The 16,701-nt window shown below is 39.7% G+C and overlaps 1 protein-coding gene across 6 annotated transcripts in view; it reads right to left on the bottom strand.

Moving 5' to 3' along the window:
- Window positions 1-16,701, bottom strand: part of LOC138968406 (C-Jun-amino-terminal kinase-interacting protein 4-like) — a 135,613-nt gene that overhangs the window by 101,780 nt on the left and 17,132 nt on the right. Inside the window, exons 9-17 of one of the 6 annotated variants that reach the window (XM_070340990.1) lie at window positions 16,442-16,477; window positions 14,349-14,417; window positions 12,448-12,462; window positions 10,579-10,596; window positions 9,804-9,861; window positions 8,846-8,902; window positions 7,997-8,144; window positions 7,169-7,359; window positions 3,859-3,879 (exon numbers count right to left, since the gene is read on the bottom strand). In XM_070340990.1, coding sequence (XP_070197091.1) covers window positions 3,859-3,879; window positions 7,169-7,359; window positions 7,997-8,144; window positions 8,846-8,902; window positions 9,804-9,861; window positions 10,579-10,596; window positions 12,448-12,462; window positions 14,349-14,417; window positions 16,442-16,477 — 613 coding nt within the window. The remainder of the gene's footprint in view (window positions 1-3,858; window positions 3,880-7,168; window positions 7,360-7,996; window positions 8,145-8,845; window positions 8,903-9,803; window positions 9,862-10,578; window positions 10,597-12,447; window positions 12,463-14,348; window positions 14,418-16,441; window positions 16,478-16,701) is intronic. The other 5 variants (XM_070340989.1, XM_070340991.1, XM_070340992.1 and 2 more) reach the window with 5 other exon arrangements.

Consider the following 16,701-nt stretch of genomic DNA (forward strand, 5'->3'; position numbering starts at 1 on the left):
AAAGGATGGGTGAAAGAAAAGGAATAAGATCAGTCAAATTACACAAAACATACTGCACAAAACACACACAATTTTTGCCATGCCATTTTGATCCATTGATCCATTCACAAACAAAACAACTCAAAAACCAAAGCTTGGTTTGGAATAATCACATTTAATTAGACTTCTTTTCAGAACATCATGCTTTTTAAATAAATATCAGCCATTCTGGACAAAAGAAACATATATTTCTCTGTCAAAAACCTATAAAAAATGCTGCTACATACTCAACTGAGAACAGCAACACAGCAACTTCTTTCAAAACAAAGTATTTACAATTCTCCGACAAAAAGTTAAACTGCTAAGGATTTTGAGGGATCAAAATGGCATGAAAAACACCACAAATACACTACGTTAAAACATTTAGTCAAAACTTGACTAAATGTAAAGAACTGCCAGAGCACACAAAAATACAATAAAGTCAGCAAGTGTTGCATGCACAGACGTTCGAGAAATGCAATGAAGGGGGGTGAAAGATTGTGTGAAAAAACAAAAAAGTTGACTCCAACCTTTGACTCAAAAAAAGGTGGGTGGGGGAGGGAGGGGGGGGGGGTGGGAGGGAGGGAGGGAGGGAAACATGCCATCAAAAGAATCTTTCATTTTGCTTTCTATACATCCCCGAGTCAACAACTGAATCAAAATTTGCTCAAATGAAACCCAACAGAAGAAAAATGTCACGTTTACACAGGCATTCCAAACATTTAGAAACTTCTAGAAGAAACTTAAACAACGAATGTTCACGTTACAAATAACTGAAAGATGGACTGATTGGGCATTCAGGACACGTACTCTACGATCTACAATACCGCCTCACCTTTTGGTCCTTGGAAAGTCAATTTTAAAAATGAGAAAGAAACAATGTTGAAAGGCAGCAATGGTTTGAACGTCAGTTTCAAGAATACCAGAGAAACATTGTCCAGTTAAGGCAACAATTGTTAAGGAATCAATCAATTTCAGAGGAAAATTTGGGGCAATAAATTTCATGCAAAAGTTTGTTGATACTAGAGACTAGGGACATTATTGACACAGCCATGTTTAATTAAGGAACCAAGAAATTTCAGGGGGAAATTTGAGGCAATAAATGTCATGCAAAATTTTGTTGACACATTAGAGATAAGGAACATTTTTAACACAGCTATCTAATGTGAGCTTTTCCTTTTTAATACACAAATAGTGGGTATAACTCCTCAAGGCATGGACTCAGATATTTTACACATGTCTTCCCAGAATGGGAGCCAAGGGCAAATTGAAGGACAGTGGCGAGAGGGGGGTGGAGTGCACGGGGATGGAACAAGGGAGTTGTCAAAAAGACAGAAAGACGTAGGAACCGCTGACATAAATGGGGAGAGTGAAACCAAACATATATCGAGTTTATCTTGAAATGAAAGAGAATGGGGAGGGGGGCAGGTAGAACATGGGAGCCGTCAGAAAGACATGGATTCCGCTGCTATGGACAGTGCAAAATTAAACCCCGAAAATATGAAGAGTTTATCGTCTGTGTAAGAATATGGGTACAAGAGGCAGATGAAGGGGTAAGGGGTGGGGGGGGGGGGGAGTTGTCGGACAGGAAAGACATGGATTCCGCTGCCATACACAGTGCAAAATTAAACCCCCAAAATATGAAGAGTTTATCGTCTGTGTAAGAATATGGGTACAAGCGGCAGATGAAGGTGTAAGGGGGCGGGGGGGGGGGGAGGGGGGGGGGGGAGTTGTCAGACAGGAAAGACATGAAAACCGCTGCCATAAGCAGGGCAAAATGAAACCCCAAAATATGAAGTTTTTCGTCTGTGTATGTAAGATTGTGGGTACAAGAGGCAGATGGACGGATTCGCACTTACAAGCTGACTAGACTTAAAATGCGGATACAATGGAATCCCTCTTTTAAGGCCTCAAATAATCCCAGAACATCAGGTCTGAAAGGGGTCAGTCTTAAAACAGAAGTACGCTTCAGTGGTACCCCCATTTTAAGACATTGACAAAATCAGGACGAAGTCTTAACCCTTACACTGGTGCAATCCTGTAACACATGTTACATAGTCACTGGTGCAATCCCGTAACACATGTTACATAGTCACTGGTGAATTAACAGAGAGAAAAATAAAGGAAAAACGTCATAATATAGGTTTTCGCATCCTTGGGAGGTAATCGGAACCGACCAAACAGACTGAGCCAGTAGCGCGACATATGTCGTGACAACCAGGTGACGGTATACGTAAAGTAGCGCGACATATGTCGCGACAACCAGCCTAAGGGTTAAAAATGAAGTAAATTTGCATACCAAAAAAATCTGAGCTAGGGGTGGAGAAGTCTTAAATTCGGAAGGTCTTACAAGAAGGGTCCCACTGTACACATTTGTAGGATGCTATTCACACACTTTGATCCCTCGTGTTATCCTAGCAGTTTTACAATGCACACTAGTTCACTCCAACTCTCATCGTTCCTCCAAACACACACGAATATGATGAGATCGTATATGTTTTACAGTGAAGTGAAGAAAACAGTATTCAGCAAACCAAGCTGCTGCCCAAATAACACAGATAAGACTTCTAGCATCTGATATACATTATATTCAGATAAGAATTCTAGCATCTGATATACATTATATTCAGATAAGAATTCTAGCATCTGATATATAATATTCGGATAAGAATTCTAGCATCTGATATACATTATATTCGGATAAGAATTCTAGCATCTGATATTTATTATATTCAGTCTAATTAGTAGTGCAGACAATCACAGTAAATTTCATAGATTATTATTTTCTCACAACCTTATTAGAGTTTCAGCAGCTAGAGCAATATCTGAGCATCCCGATTACATTCTTGGTTTCCTTCAACATTATTTCTTTTCCTTATTTATTCCTTCAGTGTGATTTTTGTCTTCTTTTTCTTGGGAGGGTGGCAGGGGTGGTTTACTTGTAAGAACAAACTGGCAGTAAAAAGAAAAATCTGGGGTTTTTTGTTTTTTTTTGGTTTTTTACTTTTTCAGTTTTAGAAAAGAATTTAGCTTTATGCTTTTCATCATGAAGCATCTAGCCAATCCACAGAAAAATTAAACTCAGATTGAGTAAATCTAAAACTAAATTCAAGCCAAGAATAGGTGAGTAACAGCGAAAGTTAAATACAAACCTGTAACTTTCACACAAAAAGTCACGCTCATGTATGATCATGAATAAAAGTTCTTAATGACAAGTAAAATCTGTGAAGACATAAAATTCACTGAACAATGCATAAAAAGTTAGTTTGGATACACCATAATAAATACACAGCTTAAATTTCAAAGTAGAGTTTACAACAGAATTTAAGGAACAAATACATAACCTAAATTTTAAAGCGAATATTAAATCAGATTTTAATCAAGTCAGTGCATGTACTCGTTATTGCTCTAGCCACTGTTACACTACGTGCAACAGATACAAATCGAGTTTATTAGTTTTCACCCTTAAATGAACCGTTCCGACAACTAGCCAAGCGTGGTACGCAGGTTTGTGCAAAGTGTGACCACAAGAAAAGCTCATGGAGGGGGAGGGGAGGGGGGGGGGGGGGAGGAGGAGGGAGGGAATGAGACATAAAAACGTCTAGAGGAAAACTTTCAAACTTTTTTTACTTTAATCCCATTCTGCAAGACAACATGGCAGTAATGTATCTGTTTAAAAAACTCAATCACCATGGCTCCCGAAGCAAAACCAAAAGTATATCACAGAGCACCATGAATTAAAATGAGACTTGGCTTTTCTTTTTTTTGTGTAATACAAACATGCGTATCCGTGCTTGCTGCGCCGTTTTTCGACCATAATGCGAGGGGGAGAATACTCACGCAGTATGCACAGTCATGCCTCTACAATCAAATGTGAGACAAACAAAATACACCAACTATTTTAAGGCGTTTCACGTGAAAAGAAGACAGGAGTAAAGCATGGCACATGCTGCACACATCTGCAAAATGCACTACACACACGCAAACACCGAGATCAGTTTAGCTTTCCATCAAGCATGGCAAACAAAGAGACAAGATTATTCATCCATTCCATCGCATGTTCTTCACACACATGGGATCATCCAAGTACACACAGGCATGCATGCACACACACACACACACACACACACACACACACACACACACACACACACACACACACACACAGTTTCTTCCCCTCTCATACCTGTTTACACACATTTTCTACCTCACTAACTTTGAAAATCCTCGTACACACAGAATCACTAAACCATCGTTCTCAGTGAACCACGGAGTTACAACTCATACGTACAGTGATACACAGTACATATAGCGAGGACTAAAAACTAAAATCATTTACAACTCTTAGGTAGTTTGAGGCAGTGACGTCTTTCAGCACCTTGGCTTTGGCACAAACCCACAAAAAAAATGATCTACAACTATGTGTGATAGAATCATCGAAGAGACAAGATCGTACAGCGGAACCCCCTTTTAAGACCTCCAAAAATCTGGGGGAAAAATCAGGCCTTAAAAGGAGAGGGTCTTAAAAAGGAGGTAAATGTATAATTATTTATAGACGTTATGGACAGAAAATTTGGAGAATCAGGGTCTTAAAAGAGAGTCTTAAATCGAGGCGATACTAAAAGAGGTGTTCGCTGTACCCCCTTTAAAAACTGACAAAACTCTTGAGAAACTCAGGTTTTTCTCAGGGAGGGAGTATCAAAATAGGGGGGGTGGGGGGGTCTTAAAAGGGGGGTTCCACTGTATAAAGAATGCGAAAGTCATACCCCCCAAAAATAAGGCTATTCAACAACAACAAAATTCCAGTTGCGCTGTTTTCTGCATGCAAAGAGGTTGCTTATCTTTGAAAATGAGACAATGGGAACTCAAAATAACTGTTAAAATAATGAGGTTCTTTAAAATAACACAAGAGGGGAAATATCAAAGTGTTTGAAACAATCATAAGGGAGGTAAATCAAAGTGTTTGAAACAATCATAAGGGAGGTAAATCAAAGAGCAATTGATGAAGTTTCGACAATCTGAACGTGCCACATTATTTAGCGCTGCCATGTAAAACCACGGCAGATCAAAAGTGAGCCAAGTTTCACAGCTGCCGATTATACAGTCCAACAGGGACCAGCAAAGACAAGTAAACCAGGGTGGTAGAAAAGTCAACGTAACGTCCCTGTTATTCACAAACCTCGTATCTCAATTTTTGAGGTTTTGGAACTAAAACAACCGTCATGCAGCTGCCTTACTGTTTTGCCCGTGCGAGCGCCAAAAAAACACCTTTTAAGTTAAACTTAGATTTTCACGCAACATTTGGACGGACACTATGTCATAACTTCAAAAATACGAGGTTGCTGCTGTTGTATTCTTAGCAAACAACTTTAGTTGTTGTTGTTGTTGATGGTGGACACTAAGGGTTTAGTGACAAACGGAGAAAAAAATAGCGTGTATTTACCAATTCTGGATGACTCTTTTGGAATAAAAAAAGCTTCTATATCACAATTGTTTCTCAATTGTATCGAATATCATTAACAACTGAGATTAAAACACATATAGACTGCTATTGCACTGTTTTAAAGAAAATATTAACCCGTAAATTGAAGTTATATTTGACACTGATTTTTCAAAATAGTTATTTTTGTTTTTTCTCCAAACAGCAAAAGTTGAGATACGAGGGTTTTGGACCTTCTCTTCAAATAGTTCCTTTCACTCTCACACAATAAGCATTGGCTTCTGTTCCAACCTTGAACATAGTCATTGCTAAACTGATTTGGATCTCTGGTTTCCCCTGTGAAGAAAAGGGTCTTCAAAATAAGAAGGCTACATGTACATTATTCATCCCAAAACCTTGAATCTTTTGGTGTTAAATTGTGTCAAAAGCCTGGAAGCCCTCTGAGATTGAACAAAGACACTATAATTTCCTGAACCCTTTAAATACAAAACCATCCTGGTTTATTTGTCTCTTGTAAATATTAAACATAAACTCAATCCAACATTTTTTCGGAAGTTCTGAATTATGAAAAGTCCAAACCATCCTGGTTTACTTGTCTCTTGTAAATCTTAATCATAAACTCAATCCAATCATTTTTTGGAAGTTTCAAATTATGCAAAGTCCAAACCATCCTGGTTTACTTGTCTCTTGTAAATATCAAACATAAAACTCAATCCAACATTTTTTCGGAAGTTTTGAATTATGAGAAAAAAAACCCCATCCTGGTTGACTTGTCTCTTGTACATTTTTAATCATAAACTCAATCCAAACTGGCATAAAACTGAACACAACTATACAATAACTCTCGCCCGGCCCTGGGCTACAAGAGCTGCACTGACTTGGACCCTGCTGAGGAGGTAGAGGAGGAGGAAGCGGAGGAGGAGGGGCAAGGATTTGGCGTGGGGGGTAATAAAATTGGATAAGACGCTAAGAGAGACGGAGCCGGAGTAGCTGGGAAAGGTTCCTCAGGCAGAGGGTCTGGGTCGGGATTCGAACCCCCCACTAGATTGCTGAAACTGAACATGCAAAGCTGTCAAGAAGTTTCACGCCTGTGATGACACATGATGTCGTAACCACATGTTTTTCATAAGAAGTGACCTCCCTTAGTTCTAAATGTGTACCTGAACTGAAAACCCATCAGGACTCTTACTTCCATAAATTCATACTGCTGAAGCTTCAATGTAGCAAGCAAAAACAACACACATACAAACACAAAAACAACACACATACAAACACAAACACACACACAAACACATGCACAATGTCTTTCCCTCTCTCACTCTCAGCCCCCACAACAACTGTACACACACACACACACACACACACACACACACACACACACACACACTCCCACAAACACACAAACACACACTCCCACAAACACCCACACCCACACACAGACACACACACACACACACTCCCACAAACACACCCCCCCACACACACAGACTCACACACACTCCCACAAACACACACTCATGTAAAATCTCATTCATTACCTAACTCTCAGCCCCCATAACGACTGTAAACACACACACACACTCACACACACACCCAAACACCCACATCCTCCTCCCCCCAACACAAACACTCCCCCCCCCCCCCCCACACACACTCATGCAAAATCTCATTCCCTCTCTAACTCTTAGTCCCCACAACGACTCTACTTACAAGTTCCAGACGGAAGACTTCTTCTTGGTGTTGAGCTCGCCAGGGTGTTCCCGCGACGCCCGGATCATCTCGGTCCAGCGCACGGCCTCCTGCAGCTCCATCAGACGCTCCTTGTACTGGTTCCGCTCCATGAGCACGCGCGCCATCTCGACGCGAGTGAAGCGTTTCCGCTGGGCCATTGGAACGTCCTCCTTGAGGAAACGTGCTTTTGTTAACGGTGTTTGCAGTGCCATGTTTTTATATTGACAATATCTGAGAATAACTTGTCAACCGGCTGGCTGGGCCGCTGCCAACTACATACATGTACATCAAAACACTACTCTATGCTATTACTCACGCGAACGCCAAGAAGAAGAAGCTATTACTCACTAAGTATTCAAAAAAGTCGAAAAGTATCTCTCTGTTGTCCAACAATTCATTACAAAAAATGCATAAAAAGGCACATTTTCCACATCAAAAGCAAAAGAAAGTTAGATTAGACGTCATAGCACAAACAGGGGAGAAAAAGCTTCTTCTCCGTGACTCCCAAAGAACTGAAAGGATAAAGATAAGAATAAGATTTTATATAGTCCTGTGAGGTTGCCCTCATAGAAATTCGAGCTGCTTTCTCACTGGGGGAAGCGAGCTGCCATACCCACGTACGAAGCTCGTCTCTGTGACTTCGTAATGTCAGCAGTAGAAAATGATTGGTAAGGCTGTGCATATATCGGTGTCATTCTTTCTTTCTTTATTTGGTGTTTAACGTCGTTTTCAACCACGAAGGTTATATCGCGACGGTGTATGTCATTAAAAGGGGGGTTCCACTGACTGTAGAAAGTGTGTGCTTACTTCGTCCTCCTCCTTGGTGGTCTGGTTCTTCTTCTCGATGTCCTCCTTGGTCTTCTTCAGCTCCTCCTCAAGCTGCGAGATCCTCTGCTGCAGACGCCCTCTGACCGCCTGCAGGGACGTGATCTCCTCCCGCAGGATCTCATGCTCACTGCAAAGAGATGATAAACAATAATTACTAACTAACTATCTTGTTCACTGCAAAGTTACATGAAAGGGATACTGTTGATCTGAGTTTCTGGCAAATTTGACTAATTTGAAGAATCTGAATCTCTTCTTGACTGCAAAGAGACCATAAATAATAACTAACTAACTATCTTGTTCACTGCAAAGTCACATTGAAAGGGATAATACCTATGAAAAAAGGCCCTTAGATTGCTACCATACGATTCTGCATTACAAATAATGCTATCCTGCAGGAGGACCGCCTTCTTGTTGCAAAAAAATGTGTTTTCAAAGCTAACAATTAAATTTCGTAAAATAGGCAAAGAAAGAGCACTCTTTGATAGGAATGGCTTGGTTTACTTCCACTGAGTTACTTCCCTTGTTTGTGTAGGTGCTACTGTTACGGTGCTGCTGGGTCATAGATTACCCATCTAGCTGCCTGGATTACTTTTTTTTCCAGCACCAGAGAGAAGCAGCGCTCTGAAGCTCATTCACTCACATTGATTTAAATAATTACCATACTTGAGGTTTGAAGAGAGAATATTTTTTGGTAAAATTAATGCACTGTCCTACAATGTTTGTGAAGAGCTCCCAATCCAACATCATCCCTTCCCATTATTCAATCCCAGCTCTGTAGCAGATGATCGTGAATGCAAATGAAGGGGTTTCAATTCACAAAAGCCTTACCTCGTCAGTTCATCCACTTTGGCAATGAGGTCATCTTTGACGATGTTGAGGGCATTCCTGGAGACAAATGAAAAGCAAGAAACTATGAAGGAAGTAAACAGTAAAAAATAAATCCAGAAATGCAATAAAAATACTGGCGCCTCTGCTCTCCATGTGAGCAAACCAAAACACAAAAATGGAAATGACCATTCATAACTACAAAGTAAACCATTTTATTCGCCCCCTTATTAGCCATATTCAGCCATTATCCAGCAGAACTGCATAAAGCACGAAACAATATTATGCTTTGTGTGAAAATTTAAAAAAACCAATCAAAACAAGAGAAACAACTTATAATAGTTCTAACATTGACGATTAAAAAAACTGTTGTGTCTAGACGACACAATCCTCAAGCAAAATGTGCAGTGAAGCTCCTCTTATTCTAAATCTGTGACCCTCCACGACGGTATGAGTCGCATGTCACCTTTGCATGATTTTCATATTTTTACATTTCCCTAAAGAGTTTTGTATGCTCTGTCCAGTGGTGAAAACCGTTTTAGAAAAGAGCAAAAACTGTTTGAGTTATAAGCCTGTGACTAAGGTGACCCTCACACTGTTACCAGACACCCCCCGGACTTATATTAAGCCTAGCGCAGAACCGCGCGAGGTGACATGCGACTCATTTCGTGGTGGAGGGTCACATAGGTCTCTTCAATACTGTATGCATACTGTGAATTGTGAATTTGAAAAAAAAATTTTTTTTAAATAAACAAAAAGCCTGAAAAAATGCTCGCTGGAACATCAAAATCCATTCTCATCTAGGGATCTCAACATATATAGTTCTCTGTTGAGCTTTCAAAAAGCCAGATACATGCATGCACTCACACCTGGCAAGAAAATCCTATGTCTAACGATGCACCCTTACACACAACATGGAAATTAAAATTAAAATAATATTTCTAATCATAAATGTACATACTTGGTGGCCAAAAGCTCTGTGTTCTCCAGAATCAGGTTCTCCAGTTCTTTGCCCATTCCTGCAACAACACACGCACTGATGCTAAAACTTCAAGGTCACATGAAAGTCAGGTCAAGGTGAACTTTCTCTTCTCAAGGTCACGAACGTGTTATATCGAAACGGTTTAAATCAAGTGTCAATGAGGTGCTACAGAGGAAATATTATTACCACACACATTTTTAAGTCTGCTTTATGCTATCTGCCTAACATTCAAGCATTTGTCACTGACTGCTACAGTCAAAATCAAGTACATTCAATGTTAGCAAATCTTGATTAATTAACAAGATTACCACGGTTGCCATGCACAAATGACACAACAGTCCTCTATTCTAAGGTTAGGATCGCAAATACAGGCACACAAGATTAAAAAAAACAAAAACTTCTGTGCAACAATTCTCTGCCAATGCACACATGCTTTTTGCCTCAGGGGTATTTGAACGTTGCACACAAATCCTGAAACCTGTATTCCAAATAGACTATTTTCAGAAATAACTCCGTCGGGTTTGTATGGGTCGTGGAAGAGTGAATGCCCTTGCATCCTGTTAACATGTTTCCGACACACCCCTTGCTAGTGATTGGCCCCTCCAATGTTTGTCAGATGTTTTGGCAAGGGTATTCACTCGTCCGCAACCCATACACACCCGACGGAGTTAGTTTCGGAATTTGTCTATCCCGTTTAACAAAGATGGCATATTAGCCACTGAGGTCAGCCTGTGAGAGAGAAACAAAATCTTACCAAAGAAATTGTCACTGACTGTAGTGGTAGTCGTGGAGAAAACAGGACCAGCCAGACGTGCAAGGCAAAAACAAGACAACAGGCAATTAGTTAAAATTGCTACCATTAGTTTGGCCTTGCCATGACAATCATACAGAATAGAGTAATGCTGACGTCTTTTTTAGTCTACCTGACACACTCGGATTGGTTAATAATTATCTAAACCTTTTGTCACTAGAGTCAGTGTAATATGCATTTGTTCAGGCAACTTGCACCAACATAACCCCCCACCCCCATATCACAACTTTCAACAAGTCGCGTAAGGCGAAAATACAACATTTAGTCAAGTAGCTGTCAAACTCACAGAATGAAACTGAACGCAGTGCCATTTTTCAGCAAGACCGTATACTCGTAGCATCGTCAGTCCACCGCTCATGGCAAAGGCAGTGAAATTGACAAGAAGAGCGGGGTAGTAGTTGCGCTAAGAAGGATAGCACGCTTTTCTGTACCTCTCTTTGTTTTAACTTTCTGAGCGTGTTTTTAATCCAAACATATCATATCTATATGTTTTTGGAATCAGGAACCGACAAGGAATAAGATGAAAGTGTTTTTAAATTGATTTCGACAATTTAATTTTGATAATAATTTTTATATATTTAATTTTCAGAGCTTGTTTTTCATCCAAATATAACATATTTATATGTTTTTGGAATCAGAAAATGATGGAGAATAAGATGAACGTAAATTTGGATCGTTTTATAAATTTTTATTTTTTTTTACAATTTTCAGATTTTTAATGACCAAAGTCATTAATTAATTTTTAAGCCACCAAGCTGAAATGCAATACCGAAGTCCGGGCTTCGTCGAAGATTACTTGACCAAAATTTCAACCAATTTGGTTGAAAAATGAGGGCGTGACAGTGCCGCCTCAACTTTCACGAAAAGCCGGATATGACGTCATCAAAGACATTTATCAAAAAAATGAAAAAAACGTTCGGGGATTTCATACCCAGGAACTCTCATGTCAAATTTCATAAAGATCGGTCCAGTAGTTTAGTCTGAATCGCTCTACACACACACACAGACACACACACACACACACACACACACACACACGCACATACACCACGACCCTCGTCTCGATTCCCCCCTCTACGTTAAAACATTTAGTCAAAACTTGACTAAATGTAATAAACAAAAACACCTCAAGGTAAAATATGAGTTAGCATAAAGCAACAGCAGCAGCTGGTTTAAGCATTTATGTCTGCTTTTACTTCATTCCATTTAATTTTCATTACGTATAACAAAACAAAAGGGAGAAGAGGAATGAAAAAGAGTCAATTAAGAAAGTATTATTTCTGGAGAAAGACATCAGAGCAAAATAAAATGTAACTTTATTTTTTTTTTTAAAGCGGACTGAGCAGTAAAAATTAAAAAAACAAACGTACACAAAAATTTTAAGCTGAGATACCACCACTTGACTTTCCATCGATTACCACCAAGCACACTTTTCTAAAATTGCGTGAACTGCAGAAAACGGTTGTAAGTGAAGGAAAATCATAAACAAAACAAAAAAATAATAAGGGGAAGAAAAGGACAAATAAATGATGGAATGAACCCAAAACAATTCAGACTGAAGATTTTACTGTCATGAAAACAAGGAAAATTGCCTCGAAATAATTAAAAAAGATGAAGAAAATAATTGAAACAAAAGAAACCAAAATTCTTGAAGCTTTTCAATGTGTCGCAATGGTTACAAGCCCTGATGCGCTGTGTTGCTAATAACCACCCACATACACAGTCCAGAAGGTGTATTTTTTTCTTCATTCCTGTCAAAGCTATCCTCCCCAATCCTACAACCCAGAACGGCAGATAAGCCCTCACACTTACAACTGTGAGACGAATCTATTTGAAAACAAACAGCAATTTGAGTCAGAACAAACACAACCTATGAACTACTCTACTACATGTATGTCGTTTCCTGAGCTATGCCTACGCAAGATGAACCTTTTCTGAAAACCCCCAAGGTTTAATCACAAGTGAAAGTGGATTTGCATCTGAGCCAAGAAAAGAAAAACAATAAACAGAATAATTTTCCTATGCTGGTGTAGTAGTAAAACGAACTACAAAACACTGTGTCACTTATATACCCACCCCCCCCCCCCCCACCCATCCCCCTTGTTCACCCCCCCCCCCCCCACCACCAAAACAAATAACTGACACAATCAGTATGGCTCTTTAACAAAAACTTCTCATCCTTTTAACTACTTTACAATCTTTACCAGCATTAAAATCTAAAATAAAAACACCAAGAAAGCCAGAAGACAACATACAAAGAGAAATCATAATGCAATAGGTGTATGGCACGTAGGACAAAAAGACACAACATCAATTTTGTTCCAACGTCCTGTTTCTTACCAAACGATAAAATCACAAAAAGACACACTAGAAAATATCATCAAACTGATGCTTGAGTGACCGTGACCGCATACTTTCTCAGAGTTCAAAGATAAGAATCTTTTACAGTGGATCAACTTAGATTCCTCCCCGTTTTCTCAGACTTTCTGTTCATGACATATGTAAATTTACCCCCTTTTTTAGACCTTTGTTTGTTTGTTTGCTTAACGCCCAGCCGACCACAAAAGGCCATATCAGGGCGGTGCTGCTTTGACATAATTATAACGTGCGCCACACACAAGACAGAAGTCGCAGCACAGGCTTCATGTCTCACCCAGTCACATTATTCTGACACCGGACCAACCAGTCCTAGCACTAACCCCATAATGCCAGACGCCAGGCGGAGCAGCCACTAGATTGCCAATTTTAAAGTCTTAGGTATGACCCGGCCGGGGTTCGAACCCACGACCTCCCGATCACGGGGCGGACGCCTTACCACTAGGCCAACCGTGCCAGTCCCGTCTTAAAAGAAGGGTTCCACTGTTTTACAAAAGATAGCCTTTAAAGGGCACTTTTAACATCGGTAGCTTCTGAATCTGTGTTCACACTTGTTCGTAAACACTTACTAACTGCTCTAGGGGCCATGGTCAAAACCCTGGTTACTTGAGAATTTTAAAGCCAAACACAACTGTGGTCTTTGAACAGACATTTCAAATACAGTGGTACCTGCAATGTGAGGCCCCTGTAATAAAAGGACACCTCCCAATACAGGACATTGTCTATTATCTTGACCTGAACTGCAGGGACACTTTCAAGTGGTCCCAAGGGTGTCCTTTCAAAGGTACCAGTTTGTACTGTTTGTCAAATTTTAAGTTCTAGCATTAGTAGTTTTGGGACTGGCATTTACGCCTAGGCCTTACGGACCATAATTTGTCCCATTTTCTGGTTGCATTCAATTGAAGTTTTATTTCTTCATTCGTCAAAATCAACGATATCTTTCTAGCAATTCTGTGAACTTGTCTAGATGATTTTTTATCTGGAATGTATCTGGAACGTGTTTTTGCTTGCATTACCATCACAGTGCCCTAAAAAAAAAATTCTTTAAACAGAGCAACCTGTCATCATGGCCACTCAAGCTATCAGTATAGCATTACAAGAAGACAAGACTGTAACGCCATAAATTAATTGAGCGAAGTCGACTTCACAGAGCTGGCTGAACGAAGCTTTGACACTGAATTTCCGGTCAAAAGACTTCGGGAAGTCGACTTCGGGCTCAATTACGGACAGCCTTAAGGGAATAAAGGAAAGAAGCTGAACAAGATGACACCAAAACACATAAAAAATGTTGCGTGCGTGCATGAGAGCGAGAGAGAAAGGAGCCAGACAAGGCATACCGGAGTCATTGTCATTGTCTCTCTCCTTATCATCTTCATCCTCCTCTTCCTCGCCATTCTCATCACTGTCTGGAAAGGGCAGACAACAGGCACATGCAACAACTCAAAAATCACGACAAAACAACAGCAAACAGAAGGGTCTACAAATGCAATGCTTACAATAGACGAATTCCAAATATAACTCCGTCGGGTTTGTATGGGTTGTGGGAGAGTGATCTTTTCTTGCAAAACCTCGTACAAACATTGGAGGGGCCAGAATCTCTAGCGACGAAGTGTCGGAAACACTTGCTCCCATCCACGTATTTCACACACACCCCTCGCTTAAGTGATTAGCCCCTCCAATGTTTGGCAGATGTTTTGCAAGAAAAACTCACTCTTCCACAACCCATACAAACCCGACAGAGTTATTTCCAAAAATCGTCTTTTGTTCATGCCACTGTGCACAAGAGTCAAGGAAAAAGTTCATTTGTAAATTTCACAGAAGTCAGAAAGTCTTTTCAGCCTTGATTTTCCAAACAGAATTTCACACACAAAATTCAACAGATAATAATAATGAAGCAACAAACAGGAAAGGATTCTGTTTCTTGATTTGGGAACATAAGCAGTCAAATCCCCCCCCCCCCCCCCCCCCCTCCTCCTCCTACAAACAGATGTTTTCTTTTTGACGGGTGGCTCAAAGACTTTCTGTCTGTGACTCACAGATTATAGGTAGCATGAACACTCACATTTGCAAACCATGAGGCATTCAAAGGAAAAACTGTACTATTTGTTAAAGTAATACACTCTTTGCTGACTGAACAAAATAAAATTGAGTGCACAAAACACTACAGGATCTACAACAACATATCAACACTATTTTCTTTTAAATAAATGAAACAGCAGCTGTGGTAGAATGATCCAGATAACCACAGCTGTTGGTATCACTTCACTTTTAATATTAAAGGATGAGATTATATCACGACTATTGTGCTCAATAATCAGAAATTTAGCCCAGTAGTTAAGACAAAAACAGCCCTCATCGCTTCTGTTCAGCATATTATGATCTTTGCATGAAGCAAGCAAGCAAGCAAACAATACACATATACTGTTTGAATGTATTTTCATATGTTCCCCTTGACTTTTCCGCTCAAACTCAAGAATCTGTATCGAACTTCAACACAAAATAATGACTAATTCCTGTTTCCGTATTTGACCAAGTACCCGACTACAATAAAACACTTATTCTGCCGGTTTATATATCATACAGAAGACACACTCATACATGTGAGAAATAAAGAGACCCAACCTCTGTCCTTTTGTGGAAAGTTCTTGCACATGCATGATGTACAATACAAGACCAAGTGAAATGTAAAATGATTACAAGTCATGTATCAAGAAAGCAGAAAAAGCAGTCTACATTCAGATGGATTCAAGAAATAACTGTCGTTTTTTTATGAGTTGTGGAAGAGTCGCCTTCCCTTGTTTTTTCCTCGCTTAGCAGGCTACATGTGACATTGTAGTCCTGCCTCAGTGTTTCTATGGAAACTAAGGAAAGCAACTTTTCCGCAACCCATACAAACTTGACAGAGTTATTTCCAAGCGTAGTCTATTATCAGAGACACAGACAAACTAAAAGAATGATGAATAACAGAAAAGATGTTACAGAAGTGACAGGAATGATAAAAACATATACGCTTATATATATACACAAATACCAATGCTGCATGTAAACCTCATTAAAAAGATACGATATCGATTAAAACTTTTTTTTTATAATAAGACGTCTCTTTTTTACCCTAAGACTCTTTTGAAGTAAAATCTCTGACATCATCGATTTAGGCAGCCATAGGTTGCTTTCGAGGGAACAGATTTTACTGAGGTTTAAATGCAGCAGAAACTCTGAAGAAAAAGATGTATAACACATCACAATAACATGCATGTGAATGTGACACGCTCAGACGACAGAAAGATACACGTGTACGTCAGAACAGAAAAGTGAAGACCACTCTCCTGCATAAGTGACAGAAACAAAAGAAGTGATGGGTGCACACGTCCTGCAAAAAAACCTGACGATAAATACGACATCCAGAGAGCAGCATAGAAAATGGGTTTACCTGAGGACGCATAATCCGCTGGATTCACTTCTCGTCCTAGTGTGCAAGCGCACAAACAACGAACCCGTTTAATTTGCAATTGCCAGAGAAGAACGGCTAGCATTAAATCAAAAGGGACAGACCCTGCTCTCTATGAGGTTTGTGTCACCAAAATGTTGGTGCGCTCAAATGACTTATTCAAGCAAATAAGCCACTTGTTGCTACCAAATTCAATCATTCAATTAATCAATCCATCAATCAACAGAATTGGCAACAACAAA

Source organism: Littorina saxatilis, linkage group LG6, assembly GCF_037325665.1.
Source record: "Littorina saxatilis isolate snail1 linkage group LG6, US_GU_Lsax_2.0, whole genome shotgun sequence".
NCBI classification, from domain to species: domain Eukaryota; kingdom Metazoa; phylum Mollusca; class Gastropoda; order Littorinimorpha; family Littorinidae; genus Littorina; species Littorina saxatilis.